The following is a 17993-nucleotide window of genomic DNA, read 5'->3' on the forward strand; positions in this document are numbered from 1 at the left end:
AGAGTCCTTTTTCAACCTGAAGAAAAGCTACACATTCTGTGTAAGTTTACAAAGTGTCATTGTTGATGAAACAGCCTGTTCCTTTTAATTCCATATTTAAACAACTCTGCTGAGGTCTGAAGATGTTGATTTATTTCTGATTTTACAAATTTTAAAAAAGGCTTTCCATGGAGTGTAATTCATGACTTTAACATTTCATCAAATATGCTTTTGTTAAGTGTGGTTGAGCAGGCACATTACTCAAGGTCATAAACTTTGAGTCAAATCACAGGCAACTGAGCAGCTCCTGTGCTTTTTCTATGGTCTCTGCGCCTCCACAGAAGGCTAATTATTTTACAACAAAACTTGAGAAGTGCATTTTTTACCCTGAAGCCATATTTGTTCCTTTTTTCACTATTTCTGTTTCCACAGCAGGGACTCTTGCCTGCAGTTCATACTTTCCCATCAGAACCACAGTGCTTGAACCATTCATACACCAGCAAGAAGAATCATGTTGAAGGTAAATTACATCCTTAAGAAGCATTAACTTCTGAGTGATGTGAAATTTAAACCACAACAAAAGAAAACACAGACACAGAGTTCAAAAGTCAAAGAATCAGAAGTGCCTCTCAGCCTGCCTAGCTGTGGGTCTTTCAATGCTGCTGGCAAAAAAACCCCAAACCAACAAACCAGAAACCTACTGTAGTCTCAAAACACAATCAAAATGTACCAGAAAGAAAGAGTGAAAAAACCCCAAAACTAATAAGTTTTATTTGCTAAACATTTGATCTATTTGCATCCTCACAACTATAAGATGTATACATAATTATGGAAAATTATTAGATCATCCAGAGAACATCTCGATTTAAGAGAGGATATTTCCTGAAAGTACACCTTTGGTTACCTTTCCAGATGCATTTACAACTCTTATGGATTAGGCAACATCCAGTTTTCTTCTGAAGAATAATCCCCAATAGAGAATGAATGCAGTGGATCAAGAGACACTATTATGACAAGCAATTAAGAAAGAAATTTACCAAGAGTCAATGCCAACAGGCTTCTGGCTGACCCAATAACTAACCTGAAAGACAAAACACTGCAAAAGCTCCAGGAGATGGACTTATACTGGGGCTAAACCAAAACTCCAGAGTCTTCTTCACTGTACTGCCATAAATTTGCTGGCAACTTATCAAATATCTCTACATCTCTGCTCCACAGCTTTCTAGAGGAAAAAAAGAATAAAATCCATCTGATATGAGACAGGCACTAGCTGGGGGCTACCACTACCAAATGTCAGGGAAAGGACTTGAAACAGTTACAATCCATTATACTCATATTTACATTATGGATAGAGCAATAAAATTCTCATGTGAATATACAAAAATTCAAACTGTCCAGCTTTGCCCAGAATTTTGCTGGACAAGAACTCTGCACATAATGTGCACATTCCCAGAACTCAACAGTCTCCTGGAAAAAAAAAAAAAAAAAAAAAAAAAAAAAAAAAAAAAAAAAAAAAAAAAGCAAGCGCCTTAACCTGTTTGCTTATCCTGAGGTAGGCACATATTGCTGGGCTATTTGAGCATATAAGCTGTTAGAATTCATTTTTACATTGAATATAACTTTCTTGACTCCTATGGGTTTTTTTCTTCATCAGTGTAAAACTTGCAGAAAAACAGTCCTGCAAAAGTAAACAGTTTTATATTCTAAGCAACAGATCAGGTGGCTATGATGAAAACCATTATTATTACATCAGCTCCATTCTTAGGACAAGCCCCAAGATGTGCTGACATAAAAAACAGAAGTCGTGGAAATACAGAAACAAAAGTCTCAGGGCACTATTTTGTACAAAAATAGATATTCCTATTTTTAGGAGAAAGAAAACAAAAAAAAAAAACAACAGCAAATGTATTGCTGAACTGTGACTGGTGTGGAAAAGGGAGTTCCCTGACTATATAAATTGTCAGCCTCACCCAAAATAAAGCAAGTGGGTTGTTTTCATTTGTTTTTTTCTTTTTACGTCTGTTAGGACCAAGTGACCCCCTTAAGGGAGGTAAAGTCTATTTTAATCTCTTCAGTTGTCCTGAAGCTCATTTTATCTTTGTCAGTTCCACAGACTGGTCCTTCACAAGTATCCCTGAACCCAACCTTTAAGTTGTTTCCTACTTGTGGCACTTTTCTGAGTATGTCTGAGGGACAAAAATCACATATGCTAGAAAACAGCTTCCTGTGCAGAAAAACACAAACACCACCAAAAATTTGGGATTAGACCAAAAGATGCCATGATAAAATATCATGTGCCAGCAGTTTTCTGTTCAGGAAATCAGTCATTGAAAGTAGCATCATAAAAGATAGCTGAGCAAATGAGAAAAGAAGTCACACACTTTGCTTCTAGGTATTACAACTGCCTCTGGTAAGAAAAGAAGGGAGATCAGCAACTGTACTGGGATAGAAAGAAACCATAACATGTAGTAGGGCTCCAGGAGCTGAAAGCATTCACTTTCCAGGAGCTGGAACACCTGGGGATCATACATGGCTCTCCCAGGGCAGCCAAAATGCACACACTGCCTTGAGTCAGTGCTGAGCAAAAGCCCATCCTGAAATCCATGAAACCTCTTTGGACACAGCACAGTGAAATCAAATGGCAGGGATGCTCAAACTGCAGCTCCATCTTCCTCCAAGCACTACATACAGCATTCCTTTGTACAGCCTTGGCTGCAAGCCCACTGGTTTCCCCACTTAATGCTGTGATGAGCTGCAAAGCTTTTCTATTTGTGGAAGCACATTGAGAAAGTGCCTGAAAAGTGCCAGTAGATGTCTGAAATGCCACCAGCCTGTACCATCTTAAAATCACATGCAGCATTAAGAAAAGACTGATAAGGAAGACTCATATAAAACAGGTTTAACTAACCAAATTTAATAAAAGAAATTAATTTATAACTACTGCAATCTTTCTCCTTTTATGATGACCAAATATGGGTACACAGCATCAGCTTTCAGCAAGGCTGGGGGAAGGGGAAACACTTAACAGTTGGTCACATTTAGTCAGACAAAGCTGGAAGGAGGCAAAAGGGTAATAATTTAGTAATGAAGAAACTCCAAAGACCTAGAAAAGCATGGCAGCCTCCAGAGATGGGGCTTGCCAAAAGGCTATTTTGGGGACAGAGAGGGCTACAAAGCTGCTATTAAACTTCAATCCTTAAAATAAACCCATAAACTTAGAAAATATTTATCTGTAAGGGTGGCAGCCCAATAAAAGTTTTATGAATGTTTTAAAACTGCCCTGTCAAGGGGCTAGCTGCTCAGTCACCTCCCTCCCTCCTAGAAAAACAACACGAGCAAGAAAGTTAGGCCCATGTGTCAGGTTCCCAAGGAGGAATGACAGGAGAGCCTGAAAAATGGCTCTGCACCTCCTGCACCCTCCCATGAAGCCAGCAGAGCACACACCTCCCTGCTGGGAGCAGGTCCTGCCCCAGCCAGCACCAGCAGCTCTGCACCAGCAGCCAGCCCTACACACCTTCCCTGGGATCTCCTCTCCTTCCTGGGACTCACTGCATGCTGAGCAAGGAAATCAGTGTATGTGAACAAGGAACACCATGGATGATGGGAAAATACAAACCCAATCTGGTTTTAAAGTTTAATTTCTGAACTCTTCTTGGATCCAGAGATGGTAATAACATTTGGTGTGTGCTGCCCAAATGAATCAGTCACTGTTAATTTGGCACTGGCTTAGAGATGGACAGTGGGCAAAGTGAAGTCCACTCTGGACTTTCCATGAGTCCCATTTTTGTTAACACCTGAAGGCTTTAGAGGAAAATCAAGCAGAAGTAATGCAGTCCACTCTAAGCAGCAACATCCTACACGGTTTCTTCAATTTCATTTTCAAGTAAAATGCTTATAGACTTAAAACCAATACAAAATGCCCAAAGAAAATAGCCCAAAGCTCTGTGGCAGAACAGGGGGTCTGATGTGCACTGATACAATGGAGCACACACAGCTCCCAGGCTGGGGGTGCAGATGTGAGGCTGTGGCGGCCAGCCCAGGGATGGTTGGCAATGCAGATGTTTCCTGTCACCAGTGTCATGTTTGTGCTGTTACAGATTTATTTTTTTTAATGTATTGTGTTACTCCATCTATCTTAGTGAATTGTCCACCTTGTAAAATTCTAATTATATTATTTTCTTCTCGTTATCTGCATTATCTAAAATTATTTATACTATTATAACCTTGGTTTCAAACACTGGTTATAAACATTGTTACAACAGTTATGAGATCAGGGTTCCTATACATACACACAAAGAGATGAATAATTTACTTTCCAACTGCTCTGAAATGCTGGGACATGATTTTGTTTCCCCAACAAAAATCAAAAAACCCCAACAAACTAGAGGGACAAGATCCAATCTGTCTTCCCCTGGGATCTCAAAGTAGCAGCTTTCCTGAAGATGGCACAACACTGTCCTGCATTTGAAGCTTTGTTGGCCACTTCTTTCTGGGGGTGTGGAGCAGTTGCTGAGGCAGAGTTTGGCAGGAGTAAGTGCTCTGTTAGATTAAATTTCAGCATAATGTTCTTGATAGGAATCGGAGCACCATCCTGAAAGTGCAACGGGAGGGTAAAACGCCAGCCATCAAGATGGATGGTTTGTTTTTATTTTTATAGAGATTTTCTAAACCTCAACTTTCACCTCTTAGCCCCCTCCCCCTCCTGTTCTCAGTCACCTCCAATACTCCATCTGTCCGCTTCATTTAATAGAAACCTACATTTCCTAGCTAATGGATGCATTTGGCTAAGAAGATAATCTCTTTGTGTTCGCTTCAGTTGCCACATTCCTGTTATCATATTAATACTGATTAAATACGAAACCCAGCATTGAAGTCAGACCCCACACATCATTTAAAAGCGACAAGATGTTCATATTTTGGCACTTTGAAACCTCAGCCAGCATGGAAGTGACCTCTCCCCCACTCTGAACACCTTACAGCTGGGATGCCATCCATATGGATTTGTACAGGACAGGATACTTTAGGAGCATCATCCTACTTGAGAACACCAGACGAAGTTCAGGTTTCCTGAGAAGCTCTAGGAGTGCACAAACCGATCTCAAGGAAATGAATACATTGCAGGTCAAGCAGCACAACACTGGGAGTTACAGGACAGGAAGGGTCTGTACAGATTTCTGCTCTCAAAAATGCCCAGTGGCCATTAACAGCCCATGTTTGTGCCTCAGTTTCCCCATCTGTATGAGAGAATATTTCACAAGCTGTGCTGTAGGTGTGCAGCCAGTTTATTATTGTCTGTTTGGGTCTGCACAGCTACAGACTGAAGCTGCTGCAGAAAAATCAAATCAGCAAAAACTAATTCAACAAATTCTGGGATTTAAGCCAACTTTGTAACATGTCACATTTTAAAATCAGCCAGTCCCACATGTGATAAAGCACACTTCTAACCCTGAGCAAAACCATCCTCAAGTTCCAGAAAAACTCTACTCATCAGAACTACACTGCAAAAAGACCCAGATGAATTTGTACCATTCCTTTCTCATTTCTCATGTGACCATCATCATCCTCGTCTGTGGAGGAGGAAAACTGGGACAGAATAGCTATGGAAATGAGCCTAATTAGATGCATGCTTTAACTCTCTGTATTGTTCAACATGTAACCATCACTAATTTTTTTTAATAAAAAATTATTAACATAACTACTTACTTATTTGAGCTTTATCCCATTCAGTTTAAGGGGCTACCACTGCAAGTCAATAGAAGCAGAAATTAGTAAGAAAACCTCAAAGTTCTGGTCAAATCAGTCATGTATGTCACTGATTTCTCAGAACTACAATCAGTAAGAGCCTGAGTTGAAAGTTGTAGGCATCTGTGTGTGCAAACATCAAGCCTCAGAATGAAAGCACCGTAGTTACACGTGCTACATGTGCAAATTATTTATGAGTTCCTGAAGTTCCAACCACTCTGATTGCATCCACCTTTCTTTGAGAGCAGGTCTGAGCTGCACACTGCACTCAGTCTGAGAGCAGGTCTGAGCTGCACACTCCACTCAGTCTGAGAGCAGGTCTGAGCTGCACACTCCACTCAGTCTGAGAGCAGGTCTGAGCTGCACACTCCCCTCAGTTTGAGAGCAGGTCTGAGCTGCACACTCCACTCAGTCTGAGAGCAGGTCTGAGCTGCACACTCCACTCAGTCTGAGAGCAGGTCTGAGCTGCACACTCCACTCAGGCAGTACTTTTCCTCGAAGGCGATGCGACACCTCCTGAGCAGCTTTGGAGCAGACGAGGTTACAGCATGGTCAGGAAAGCTCCCTGGGGATGTCAAGAAGGCTAAGCTAACCTTCTGAGATCCGTATAAACAAACAACTGAACATGGAGAGCCTTGAACCCAGGGACTGCTGTTTATCTAACCCCTGAACTGCAAAAGACATCAATCCCTGCCTTATTAAAGAAATGCATACGCTAGCCAGACATGCCTGCTTGATCAGCTCTCTCCCATTCACAGCTTCTCCAGGGTCGGAGGAAGTTTCAACAGGCCCTGTTCCATAAATAAAATCCCTCTGGCTGGCAAGAGCTAAATTGCATCAAGACTGGCTCAGACAGCTTCGATGAGAAATAATTGGCAGGGGTGGACTGAAATACCCTCTATCAATTTGCTTACAGATGGTCTCTTCCTCCTTTTCCTCCCCAAGCCAATTCTACCTGGTTCAGTGAAAGTAGCAGGGAATCCATAATGTGCTTCCACTTATTCTGTGTGCAATCCATGGATGTGTGTCCTGAAATCAAAACCTAGTATCTAATATAAGAGCAAAAGCTTTAAATACAGAGGCAATCAACAGGTCTTTACCAGAAGATTCCCAATCATCAGCAAGCAAACCCAGGAAACTTCAGAGTCTGAATAACACAGACCCTTCCCCATCTTTACAAGATTTCTCTCATTTCTTAGCTACCCAAAAAGCAATAATTTGTGTACACTACAAATCCATCCTTTCTTTATAATGATTAGAGAAAATAAGGTTATTCAACCAAACTCATTTGCAAAACTCGACAGTATAGTCTTCTTACAAGAATCAGTATTTATTAAAGCTCAAAATCTTACAGAGAAACAACATTTAAAATCTGCTGTTATCTACCTATAACGTTTTCCAAATGCCAAATAAAACTTTTTTCCTGTGCTTATAAGAAATAAGTTCTAAAAGAGACTCACTCCTGCTTTTGCTCTAGCATACATTTACTCTGAAATCTAATCACATATTTAAGACTTAACACTAGTGAATTGCACAATGATCAACTGAACAGAAATAGTCAAGTTGTAGTATTTTTACAGATGTGAGACATTAATTTGATTTTTCACAGGAATAAATTGTCAAATATTAAATTATATATGTATTTTAGTATTTCCCCCAAAAACCTTTCTATTTGGCCTTGGTTAATGGAAAAATATTCTTAAAAATATTCAACTTCTCTTAAAAGGGAGAGTAGCTCAACAGAGAGCCTGGGTCAATAAACCCAAGCTTAAATTTCACTTCAAGTAAAAAATAAAAACACTGATAATTCACTGAATAAGTCAATCTTTCTCTGAATGTGCACAATTTCAAGACGGAAAAATAAAACCCACAACTAAATCCAATTACATTACATCCTCAAATTACTCACTTCAGAGCATAACAAGGAAAATATGAAGAAAAACTAGGGGAAAAAAGTCTGGGATTGGGGAAGCAGGCATCAGTTTCAACATGAACTCCAAAGGGACTATAATCTTTGAACATCTTCTGAGGAGGTACTTGTGAGAACAATCCACTGTAATGAGCCATGAAAAGAAAATCCCCAGTTCATGATATACAGCCTGCTCTCCTGTCAGCAGGAACTTGCATTATTTAGCACATTTTCAGTCCTCAATAAACATCTTCTTTCTCTTATGCTGCTTGGCACAGCCCATGTTACCATTGTGGGAGCTTGAGAAGATAATTCATTGCAATCATAAAGAAAACAAATGCATATTCTTCAGGCTGCATTCATGTTGTAATACCAATCCTGATGAGCTGATACTTCAGCAGGCAAACAGCCCCCTGCCTAGCACATCCATACATCAACTGGCTATATTAGGGATAGAGAACTGTTCTTTCACAGACAGAAAACTAAGGTAAACAAGTGCACTGAGGAGTAAATACATACCTGGCAGCAAACTTGTACTGAATTAAAAATCCTCAGGTGGACAGCAAAAAGCCTGCACCACAGAAACAACGTTTTTCATTTACAACAGTGACATAGTTTAGGATGGAACAACAAAGTAATCAAAGAAATGGCACAGGTCTAGGTTCAGGGTTCTGCATATATATATATATATATATACATACACACACATACATACACACATATCTCATTAAAAAATATCCTAAAAAGCAGCAGAGGCTGCTCTGGGTTGTGTGGGAAAGATCAGGGGAAGGGACTGAAGAAGTGAGAAAAGGCAAACGGCCAAACAGAGAGGGAATTGAGTGGGGAGGGGAGAGTAGAAATGGATTAATGGATTAGGGTAACACATCAAAAAAATCAAACTGGTAACTCATCAGTTGTAACAGGAAAGAAGAGGTTCTCTGAATCACCTAATTGTCTTGATTTGCTAATCTGGAATAGTTGAGGGGGATGAGGGGAAAGTGGTGAGGGGAACTGAGGGCTCAGAGGTTTCAAAAAATATTGTCATAAATCACATAGCACAAAAGCATGCAATATGGAGTTCTTGGGATTGCAGTAACAACTTGAGATATTACAAGAAAGACTTTTCTAAGCACGATGATGGTCTTCTCTACTTTTCCTATAACTTTTATTCCACATATTAAGTACTTTGTAAAGTATTTTTTGCAATTTTCTTTTAAATGCAGTAATACTGTAGCTACAGGCAGGAAATGCTTTTGTTGCTTATGTATAACATTATACAAAATCATGTTACAGCAGAGCCCCCCCTATGAAAACAGGTCTATTGAAGCTCCAGTTATTTCCTATTCTTTATTAAACACTCAAATTCCTTTGTGAAAACACAAACCAAAGACTCCTTTACACAGACTTCCTTGAAATCAATGCACACTATTAAGAGCAACTATTTTTTTTGTCCCCAAACTCAAAACATGGATCAGGCTCTCAAGGTTAACGTCCTTGTCACACAACAGTTCTCATACCCTGTGCACTGGCCACTGTTGTGAGTCAATACTTCAAATACTCTGCAATTTGCAAACCACAAAGCTCTATGCCTCCAGGAAGCCCCCGCTTGTGGTGTATGTTTTTACTCAGACTTCAAAAAGCTATCAGAACAAACACTGGTGGAAAGGGAAGGTGAAAGGCCCAGGGGATGAACGATCAAAATCGAGTAAACGAGCACAAACAGTTTACAGAAAGGGAGAGAAATTTCATGGCAAGGGGGCAACCTGAATGCATGAGTGGCCCTTGCGGAGATTTAAGGAGATCAAAGTTATGTAAAGGCTTGTAACCCAAGTATTTTCCACCCAAATACTGCAAAGCCATGAGTGAGAATTGTAACATCCAAAAACTAGCATGCCGTTTTGCACACAAGAAAGCAGAAATAAAGATGAAGGAAATAATTCATTCTTTGGTATTGTATAAATAAACTACAGACCTGGGAACACAAAATTTGGATTCATGGCTTCCACCTCCTTTCTCTACATAAAGAAGTGGGCTCTTGCAGAAAGCTGCCCCCTACAAATAGGACAGAGCAAGTTCCTCTTGACCAGCTCATCCTGAAGCCCTTGGTCCACCTGTCTAGAGAGTACTTCAGTCATCTCTCACCAAACCCCATAACCCTTCAAAGTAAAACTCCACCTAAAACATCAAAAGAAGCAACTATAAATTGTGTATATCCCCTGCCTGTTTTTTGCTCTACTATTTCATTAAAGTAAGAGCAATCGTGTTGTTCCATGCCATGTTCTAATCCAAACAGTTTGCAACTTCAACAGCATAAACCCAGTGAAGTCAAAATTAGATGAAGAATTTGGTCTGTAAGAAACAGGACAACTGGGTTGTAGTGACTGTGCAAGGCATCTCCACTTTAAAATGAAAAATATTCAAAATAAAAATGCAGCAGAAATTTTAAAACCTAAATATGGTGCTGTTCTGAAATTGTGTGTTTATGGAACCATCACATATACAAAATAGGGTAGGATTGCTTTTATAAGGGAAATAAACTTTCTCAGTTTCTCTTTTGAATACTTAATTTTGCCTCCCACCCACATGTTGGATTTCTTCCTCCTTTTCTCTTCCAAAAGGTAACCTTCAGTAAAGGAGCCCGTTGAACAAAGGATTTCCTAAGCAGATGGAGCAAGACTCACCACAGCCCACCAGGCAGCTTACATACCAGCAGCATGGAGCCAAGAGGTGTTAGATAATTTGGAAATGGTGCCCAAGGAAGTTAAGGGTGATGTGATGGCAAAGACAAGCACAGAACAAACACAGGCAGATGGAGCAGCCTGTTTGGCCACATCCCCTGCAGACATGCCCTGCCAGGGAGCTGCACTGGGCAATGGGCTCCAAGAGCTTACAGCTGTTGTTATAATTATTCAAAATTCAGCAAAGTAACAGCCCTAAATGTGCAAGATGCTTATTTTCTCCCAGGGAATGCAACTTTCCACAATAACTACATTCCCCCAAAATAACAAAGCCTGGATTAACTGGAAAGACTTACGACCACAAGAGACTCTACACAGAAGTAAGGTTATTATACACAGCAGCATTTCCAGCTCACAGTTTTACCACAAATCTCAAGATAAGTGCACCTCTTTTGAAATCCCAGATCCTAAAAACATGCAACTGAGTGCAAATCTCAGTTTGTTTAATTTATGTATCTAGCTCTTGTGGCTTAGGAGAATCTTATATATGACCTGAGTTTATCTAAGAAAAGAAACAATCTTTACAGATTTTTTTTTTCTTTTAATAAAAGGAAAATCATTCTTTGGGGGCTTACTTTCATGAGTACTTTGGACAGCTGACTACCAATGCCACTGCCAATTGAAACAACAACTGCTCAGTTTCAAAAATACTTGTAAAAACCCACAGTCGTCTCCCAAGCTCTTCCCACACTATCAGATCCTGATTTTATCCTCAAATTAAGATAAATAAATTCTATTATAGCATCTTTCTATTTTACAACAGGGATTTGAAACTTAACTTCAGAATAACTAGTGGTGCAGTTGCTGTTCTTGGAGGCAAAAAAGGAAACTTAATTAGAAAGCACTTGGAGCAGACTATTTTGGCAGCTCAATTCCCAGCGGCCTCCATCTGCACAGGGCAATCTCAGGCACAGAGCTAGACTGGATTTTCCCTTCAGCCCTTCCTTTCAAGAGCTCACAATATTGCAGCACTAGAACATCCACAGGTCAGAAAAGATCACCTCTACCTTGCACATCCCTACAGAAGCCTAAAAATGCAGAGAGGTGAGAGCATTAGCAAAAATTTAGTCCAAGTGAAGGGAGGCTCAATGGAGATTGGAAGCAAGTATTAAGAAAAGAAAATGTATGCAACTGATTACTAAGTGGGGTTTCTTTTGGTCGTTGGTTGTGTATTTTTTTTCTTCCTCAAGTGGTAGAATCTGTGGAAGTTAAGATACCCTATGGTCAAACAAATCCCATCTGTTGGAATTCTTTATTTTTTTAATAGGATATTATTTTCCATAAATAGCACAAATAATTGATTTCACATTTACAGCAGGACTCCATTTTAAAATGCAAAAAATAAAGGAGTTGATTACTCACTGTGGAGAAAAAAAATTCCTCAGTACAGGACAACAGGTCAGTTACAAAGCATTACCAAAACCAGCAAAGTTCCTTGTGTGTGTGAGTGTGGGGAATGCAATCACTGAATTATACCTGGTATCATAATGCATCTCACAATGGAGAGCTAATTAAGTGTTTTTTTAGTATCTAAATGCTTAACTTCACTACCTTGTCTTTTCAAGGTAACCGTCTTTATAGATTGAGGCAGCACCTACATCCTTACTGCTTTCCACATACAAACAGTAAGCTCAGAAAAACATGCTCTGCTGAGTCGTACAGAACAAAACAAACTGAACACAAACCCAGGAGGCAGCAAAGCCCAGAGTGAAAGCTCAGTTTGCTTTGGGGCCGAGCTCACACTTGTGCAAGTGTGAGGTGTTTTGCTACTCAGGGAAGCAGAAAGGGCTCAGAACACACTGCTCTATTGCCACAGCAGGGCTGGGCAGAGAGCAATAGAATGCTTCCTGAAGGGCACCAATAGCCCTGCCCTCGAGGGGAGTGTGGTGGGCACTGGTGTGATGTGGGCTGCAGGAAATAAACACTGCAGTCACATCATGTGGTGCAGAACCAGCAATGCTCCTTCTGTTGCACTAGTGACACTTCCATTAAGCTCCTCTTGCACAAGAATAGGAAGGGTGGGTGGCAGTAAAATAAAAGGCTCCCTCTCACTCTTTTCAATGACCCAGAGACTCACTGTGCAGCCCATACTGTACCCAACACAAGGGCTTACACAGGAGCTGGACTCTTTTCTCACAGACACACTCAAATGCTGCTACATCACCTGATGCCTGATAATTCCATAGTTCAGGTCTGCTTGATGCCAGAAAAACAACCTGCTGGACAGATACTCCAATGGAAACTTCAAAACCAAAGAGTCCTAACGTGCCCTGGGAGCAGCATCTGCTCCAGTGTGCAATGACCTGCTGCCTGTGAAACCAATCTCACGATCAACACATTCCCCCTTCCGAGCTCTCAGTTCAGAGATTCCATCCTGCAGCTCTGCCATTGCAGACAAGACCAGGATCTCCCAATCCTATCATGAACGAGGCAGACAGGCAGTTAGTAAGTTGTTATTTCCTTGACTTCTGTTTTCATTCAGAAGGAATGTACACAAATTTTGACTTTGATTCCACAAGAACTCTCTAAGGTCGATAAATCTGGTTATTCAGCTTCAAAGGTCAATATGGACTCACATGATGTCACCACTCAAAAGTAGGCTTGCTTCCTTCAGGCCAACCTTTTTGTGCAAATGCAGTACAAATTCCTTGTTCCTATGTGGTCACCAGGACTTCCACATCACTACAGTTTAATCTGCTCAAGAGGGGATCATACAAGGGAGTGATGCCTCTCTGGCAACAATCCTCTCCCAGCCTCTGTCCATGCTACACCAGCCAACTTTCACAAAAAAGAGAGAAGGAGATTTATGCCTGAAGTACCCCTTAAGGATTTTAGGTTTTGTTTGGTTTAGAGGGTAGGGGAAAAGAGACTGTGAAAGAACAAGCAGAGCTAATCTCCAGCTTTTAAATAAAACACAGCTACACAGATTTCTTTGCCCTTGGGCTTTTGTTTTTCCTCTTGACTGAAATCCTGCTCAGCCTCACCTGATACTGACAGGGATGGCAACCCACCAGACCCTTGCAGCCAACAATTTTTTATTTTCCTTTATTAAAACAGAAGCCAGGCTGGGAAAACAAGGACATTAAATGTGCCTAAATTCCATTTGGCCTAAGAGAAGATTATCCTATTCTAATGCAACACAAGCAAAGAATTCCAAATGTCAAGATCTCCCACAAAAAAGGTATGCTGTTCAGTGACAGGACGTTTAATTATTCTCAGTGCAATGAAAAGGTTTAGGCTGCCCCATTCCTACAGATGTCAGTAAGGAGTGTCCTCCAAATCACAGAGTTGGGAATATGACATTAACTACAGTCAACCATTTAAAGCTTGTCTCCTACAATTGTTAAGAAAAATCCAAAGCCCTGAAAGTAATATTCCACAAATGCCAGCCACTTTGGAGTGTTGAAACCTACTTGAACAAAGTGACATATGCCTTGAATAGTAATGAAAAAAAAAAAGAACAAATCTCAAAAAAGAATACAATTAAGATAGCTCTTAGGAGGAGGCTACAGAAGACAATGTGATACACAAATTATTTTACTGTTGTATTTTTAAATCTTCACTTAACTTTAATTTCCCTCATGCTATTTAACCTCCAGTCAACTTCCTCGTTTAAGTGGAATCCTTACAAATACTGAAAAAAAATTGAATTCCACTTTTAAACCCTCAGTTTTTAACTGGAATTTAAATCATGCAGAGTAGTGCTGTTCATGTATAGCTGTTACATCATAGCTCTCCCACTATGTCATTAAGTACTTTGCAAGCCAGTGGGGGATCTCATCCAAAAAAGCAGCAAAATATCCAAACACCAAAGACGCACCAAATCCACAAAATGCTGAGGGGGAAACATATTCTGTATTTCTACCCTTAATTTCACATGTAAGAATATAAGGAATTCTGAAGAATAGGACACTTTGCTGAATTCTGACCACTGTATGTAATGTTATACCAGCACTGCAGGATCCCAGAGGTGAGGGAGGAGATCTGTGCTGTCACTTCAGAACAGACTTTTAGGGCACATTCAATCCCTCTTACGCTGAAGAGCAGTGGAAACAGTGAAATGGACTTGTTCTCTCAAGTGCAAGGCAAAAAGCTACTGGCCACAAAAGGCAAAGTCATAAACCAGTTTGTTTTCACCTGTTTTAAGAAACTGAAAACTCCCGTTATCCTGTATGGCTAAAAAGAACAGAGAAGCCACAAAGCTTGTACTCCAATATTCTCATTTTTATCTCTTCTTATGAAAAGTGTCTTTTATTACATTTAAATTTGCTCAATTCAGAAATGTGTTCAGCTCTTAGGAGTGTTAGATATGCACTGCTTCTTTCACATTAAGAAATAAGGTAACTCTTTAAGTCACGTACAGCAATTTTTAGTCAAAAAGAGGAGAATGGCAGTTAGACACCTTGCAGTGCCTCAGAAAGGATGAACACTTCATACTTTCTAGATGAAGTGTTCATCTAGAAATTAGACAGAAAAACAGAAAGGAAAGTGAACCATGCCTGAGATATCACACATGCTCCAATTAGATTTTAAAAGTTGCTACATTTTACAATAATCAAGCACATGACAAATGCAATGAGCCAAAACCAAAGAAATGGGCATGTCTAAAGTCAATCTTTTAGAGGATGTCAAGACACACAGCAACAGATCCTGATTTTGCAAACCAAGCACAGTTTTACAGCTCTTGGGTAAGAGACAGTTAAATAAAATCCACAATTAGCACTAGGTTATTCAAGTGATTTGCTGAACTTTCCTCTAAATGTCTTATCAACTGGCACAACATTCCTTGGTGCAAGGTATGTTGAAATGAGCATTTTCCAAAGACTGTCATTGTTAGCTTTTATCTTCTTTAGAATAAGACACTTAAACATACAGTCCTTGCCTCCCCAAACTTGTTCTTGAACAATACTTCTCACTCATTTGCCCTGCACAGTGTTCCATTTACAACTAAAACAGCTGCCACATATCACCCACCTCAGCAAGCAGTGCCCCATCAGTAGCTCGCTCCCTCATCCACACAAAGCATATCTTTAAAAGCAGTGTAGTTTAAACTGCCTTTCAAACCCCGTTTGCTTTTTAAGCAGCTTGTTAAACGACACAAAACTCTCTTGTGAGTTTAGAGATTATGTCCCCCTTTTTATGCATTTGATCATGCAACCAGTCTGGAAAGGAAGTGTCATCCTGTCAATTAACAGGCCTTGAAACTTTGCCTTCAGTTAAGGCACAAACAGCTCCACAACTGAGCCCTACAGAACAGATCTGCTAGGAAACACTTTTTTTTTCCTTTTAGATGCTGCTGCAAACATTCTAGAAAGGTTATACCTTGTCATTCAAGCAGTAAAAGCATGCCTGGACACAAAAAGAGAAGTGAGCTGAAAAATAAATTGTACCCACCATCCTACTACCTGCCTGTTTTACCCTGCACTAGCAAACATCCAGGCAAACTACACATAAATATTGTCAAACTGGAATACATCTTCATCTGCAAAGATGATCTGGCAGTGCAAGACATCTGCTAAATAACATCTCTCAATAGTCAAGTTACACTTTGCTTTATTTCATGTTATTAAGCTTTGCTTCCACCTCCTTGGACCACCCTAAGGGATTCTTCTCCATTATGTTCTTCAAATACTTGTGGATAATAATGTCTCCCACTTAGACATCATTTAGCCAAGTTTCATGCATTTCTTTTCATCTTCTTTCCCTCATAAATCAATCCCTTCAGCCTCTCCAGCATTCTTGCTGCTCTTCCCTGAACTTTTTCCAAAGTACTGACATCTTTCAGCAACTAAGGAACTTCCAATTGCATGCTGTACTCTAGATGTGCTTTTTGTACTCTAAAGAGAGATAATGATGTCTTTTCAAGAAATATTAATGCTCTAAGCCTGGAATAAATCTAAATCAGGAACTTCATTAGTTTGGGTTTTTTCCAGAATGGATAGTAGTTATCCCTGTTTCACAAAGCAGAAGAGCAGAGAGAAGTATCTGACTTATTGCTGCACACAAGCAGTGCCAGAGTAAGAAACAGATCCACGTTCTGCCATTCCCAGCTGAGGTCTGCCAACTTTCAGCCCACAGATGACATAAGACAAAGTTTCCAGTCTGACCCACAGCAAACACAAGCCATTTCCAAGAGAGCATGGAAGAACACTTGGGGAGCCCAACACTTGCTCATGTGAGAGGTGTTGTTGGTACCAGTGGGACCATGCAGCACCCTAAGATGTACCATGGTCTATTATCACCTTTAGTAGTCAGGACACAAATCTCTGACACATCTCCTTGAATTTTACTGCCATGGAGAGGTTTGTTTCTAGAACCAGCTATCATCAGGTCAACAAGCTAACTCAGTTCTAGGGCTTGACTGGTTTTAAATATGAGAGGACTGATGACTGCCAGGCTGATGCAGTACGAGGCAGTTTTCAACCTGGGCATTTCCTCTCCTTCCCTCCCACTCCCTGATATGTTTGTGAAGGAATCACAGAAAAATAACTTTAGAAAAATTTAAAAAAAGATCTACCCAAAAAAATATGAAAGAGACTGTATGAGAGGAGACAAGGATGAAGGATGAGGCAGGGGAAAGGGAGAGAGAAGTCTGACCAGTTAAATTAAAAAAAAAAACAAACCAACCAACTCACAAACAGGGTGCAGACACATTAAAAAAGGAACACTGATCTAACAAAGGAATGTGAACTGCAGTTGACTCAAGCAGTATCACAGCAATGGCCCTCCCCCTACACACAAATCTCTGGAACTCTTAAAGAGACATGTTTTTACGCTCTTTCAAATTCTATGCTTCTTTTCCATTCCTTGATACCCTCAACCTGACTTAATTCAACTTAGTGCCTTTTCTTTCCAGACAACAAGAGCACCCAAGTTTGACCCAGACTAAAGCAAAGCAAACTAAGTTGTATTATTCTGCCTGCCTTAGAGGGGTATTAAGTTCTAGCATTCTGCCACATATTCTTCTCATTGAAAGAATAAACCATAAAGGCTCCTCTGTTCCAAGGTCTGCTGTTGAACATCTGATGAGTGTAACCAAGATTAGATAATGAACACCTTGGTGAAAGGTATCATTTCTTCCCACTAGCCTAATGGACAGAGCAAAATGCCATTATCTAAATCTATATACAATTTTCTTAATGTAACTGCTGGTTCACAATTACAGTTCCTGCTTAAATCCAAAAGGGTGCCAGAGACTCCTTATAAGGCTTCTCTCTGTCCCAGGAAGAACCATTTCCTCCATCCAAAAAAGTAGAAATGGCAATGTAAATGCCCTCCTCCTGTTCTTTTTGTTCATCAGATTTTTGCCTCTGGGAGAGAAAAGTTACTAAGAACATTACATAACTACCTTTTGAAGCAAGACACCATCTTGATTTTCAGCTTTTCAGCTCTAAGATCATCTATGCATCCTTTCATCACCTACCTAAAGGTACCTCAGTGAATCCCTACAATGTTTTCTATGCCAGAAAACTGAAAGTAAACACACGCCTGCTGCAACCTTTTTCTTTAAATGTGAAGTGTGCTTGCTAATTAGGCTCTCAGACCTATTTGCAAAATCTAGCATTTGATTACAAAACTAGAAGTACAGCTAGGATAGAACACATGAGATATTTTATATAGTCAGA

At 40.1% G+C, this 17993-nt stretch overlaps 1 protein-coding gene across 5 annotated transcripts in view; it reads right to left on the reverse strand.

Moving 5' to 3' along the window:
- Positions 1-17993, reverse strand: part of EEFSEC (eukaryotic elongation factor, selenocysteine-tRNA specific) — a 123564-nt gene that overhangs the window by 23442 nt on the left and 82129 nt on the right. Inside the window, exon 7 of one of the 5 annotated variants that reach the window (XM_077184391.1) lies at positions 17292-17390. The exons of the other annotated variants lie outside the window; for them this stretch is intronic. Coding sequence (XP_077040506.1) covers positions 17335-17390 — 56 coding nt within the window. The 3' untranslated portion in view covers positions 17292-17334. The remainder of the gene's footprint in view (positions 1-17291; positions 17391-17993) is intronic. 5 annotated transcript variants of the gene reach the window in all.

The sequence above is a fragment of the Agelaius phoeniceus genome, chromosome 11 (genome assembly GCF_051311805.1).
Source record: "Agelaius phoeniceus isolate bAgePho1 chromosome 11, bAgePho1.hap1, whole genome shotgun sequence".
Lineage (NCBI taxonomy): Eukaryota > Metazoa > Chordata > Aves > Passeriformes > Icteridae > Agelaius > Agelaius phoeniceus.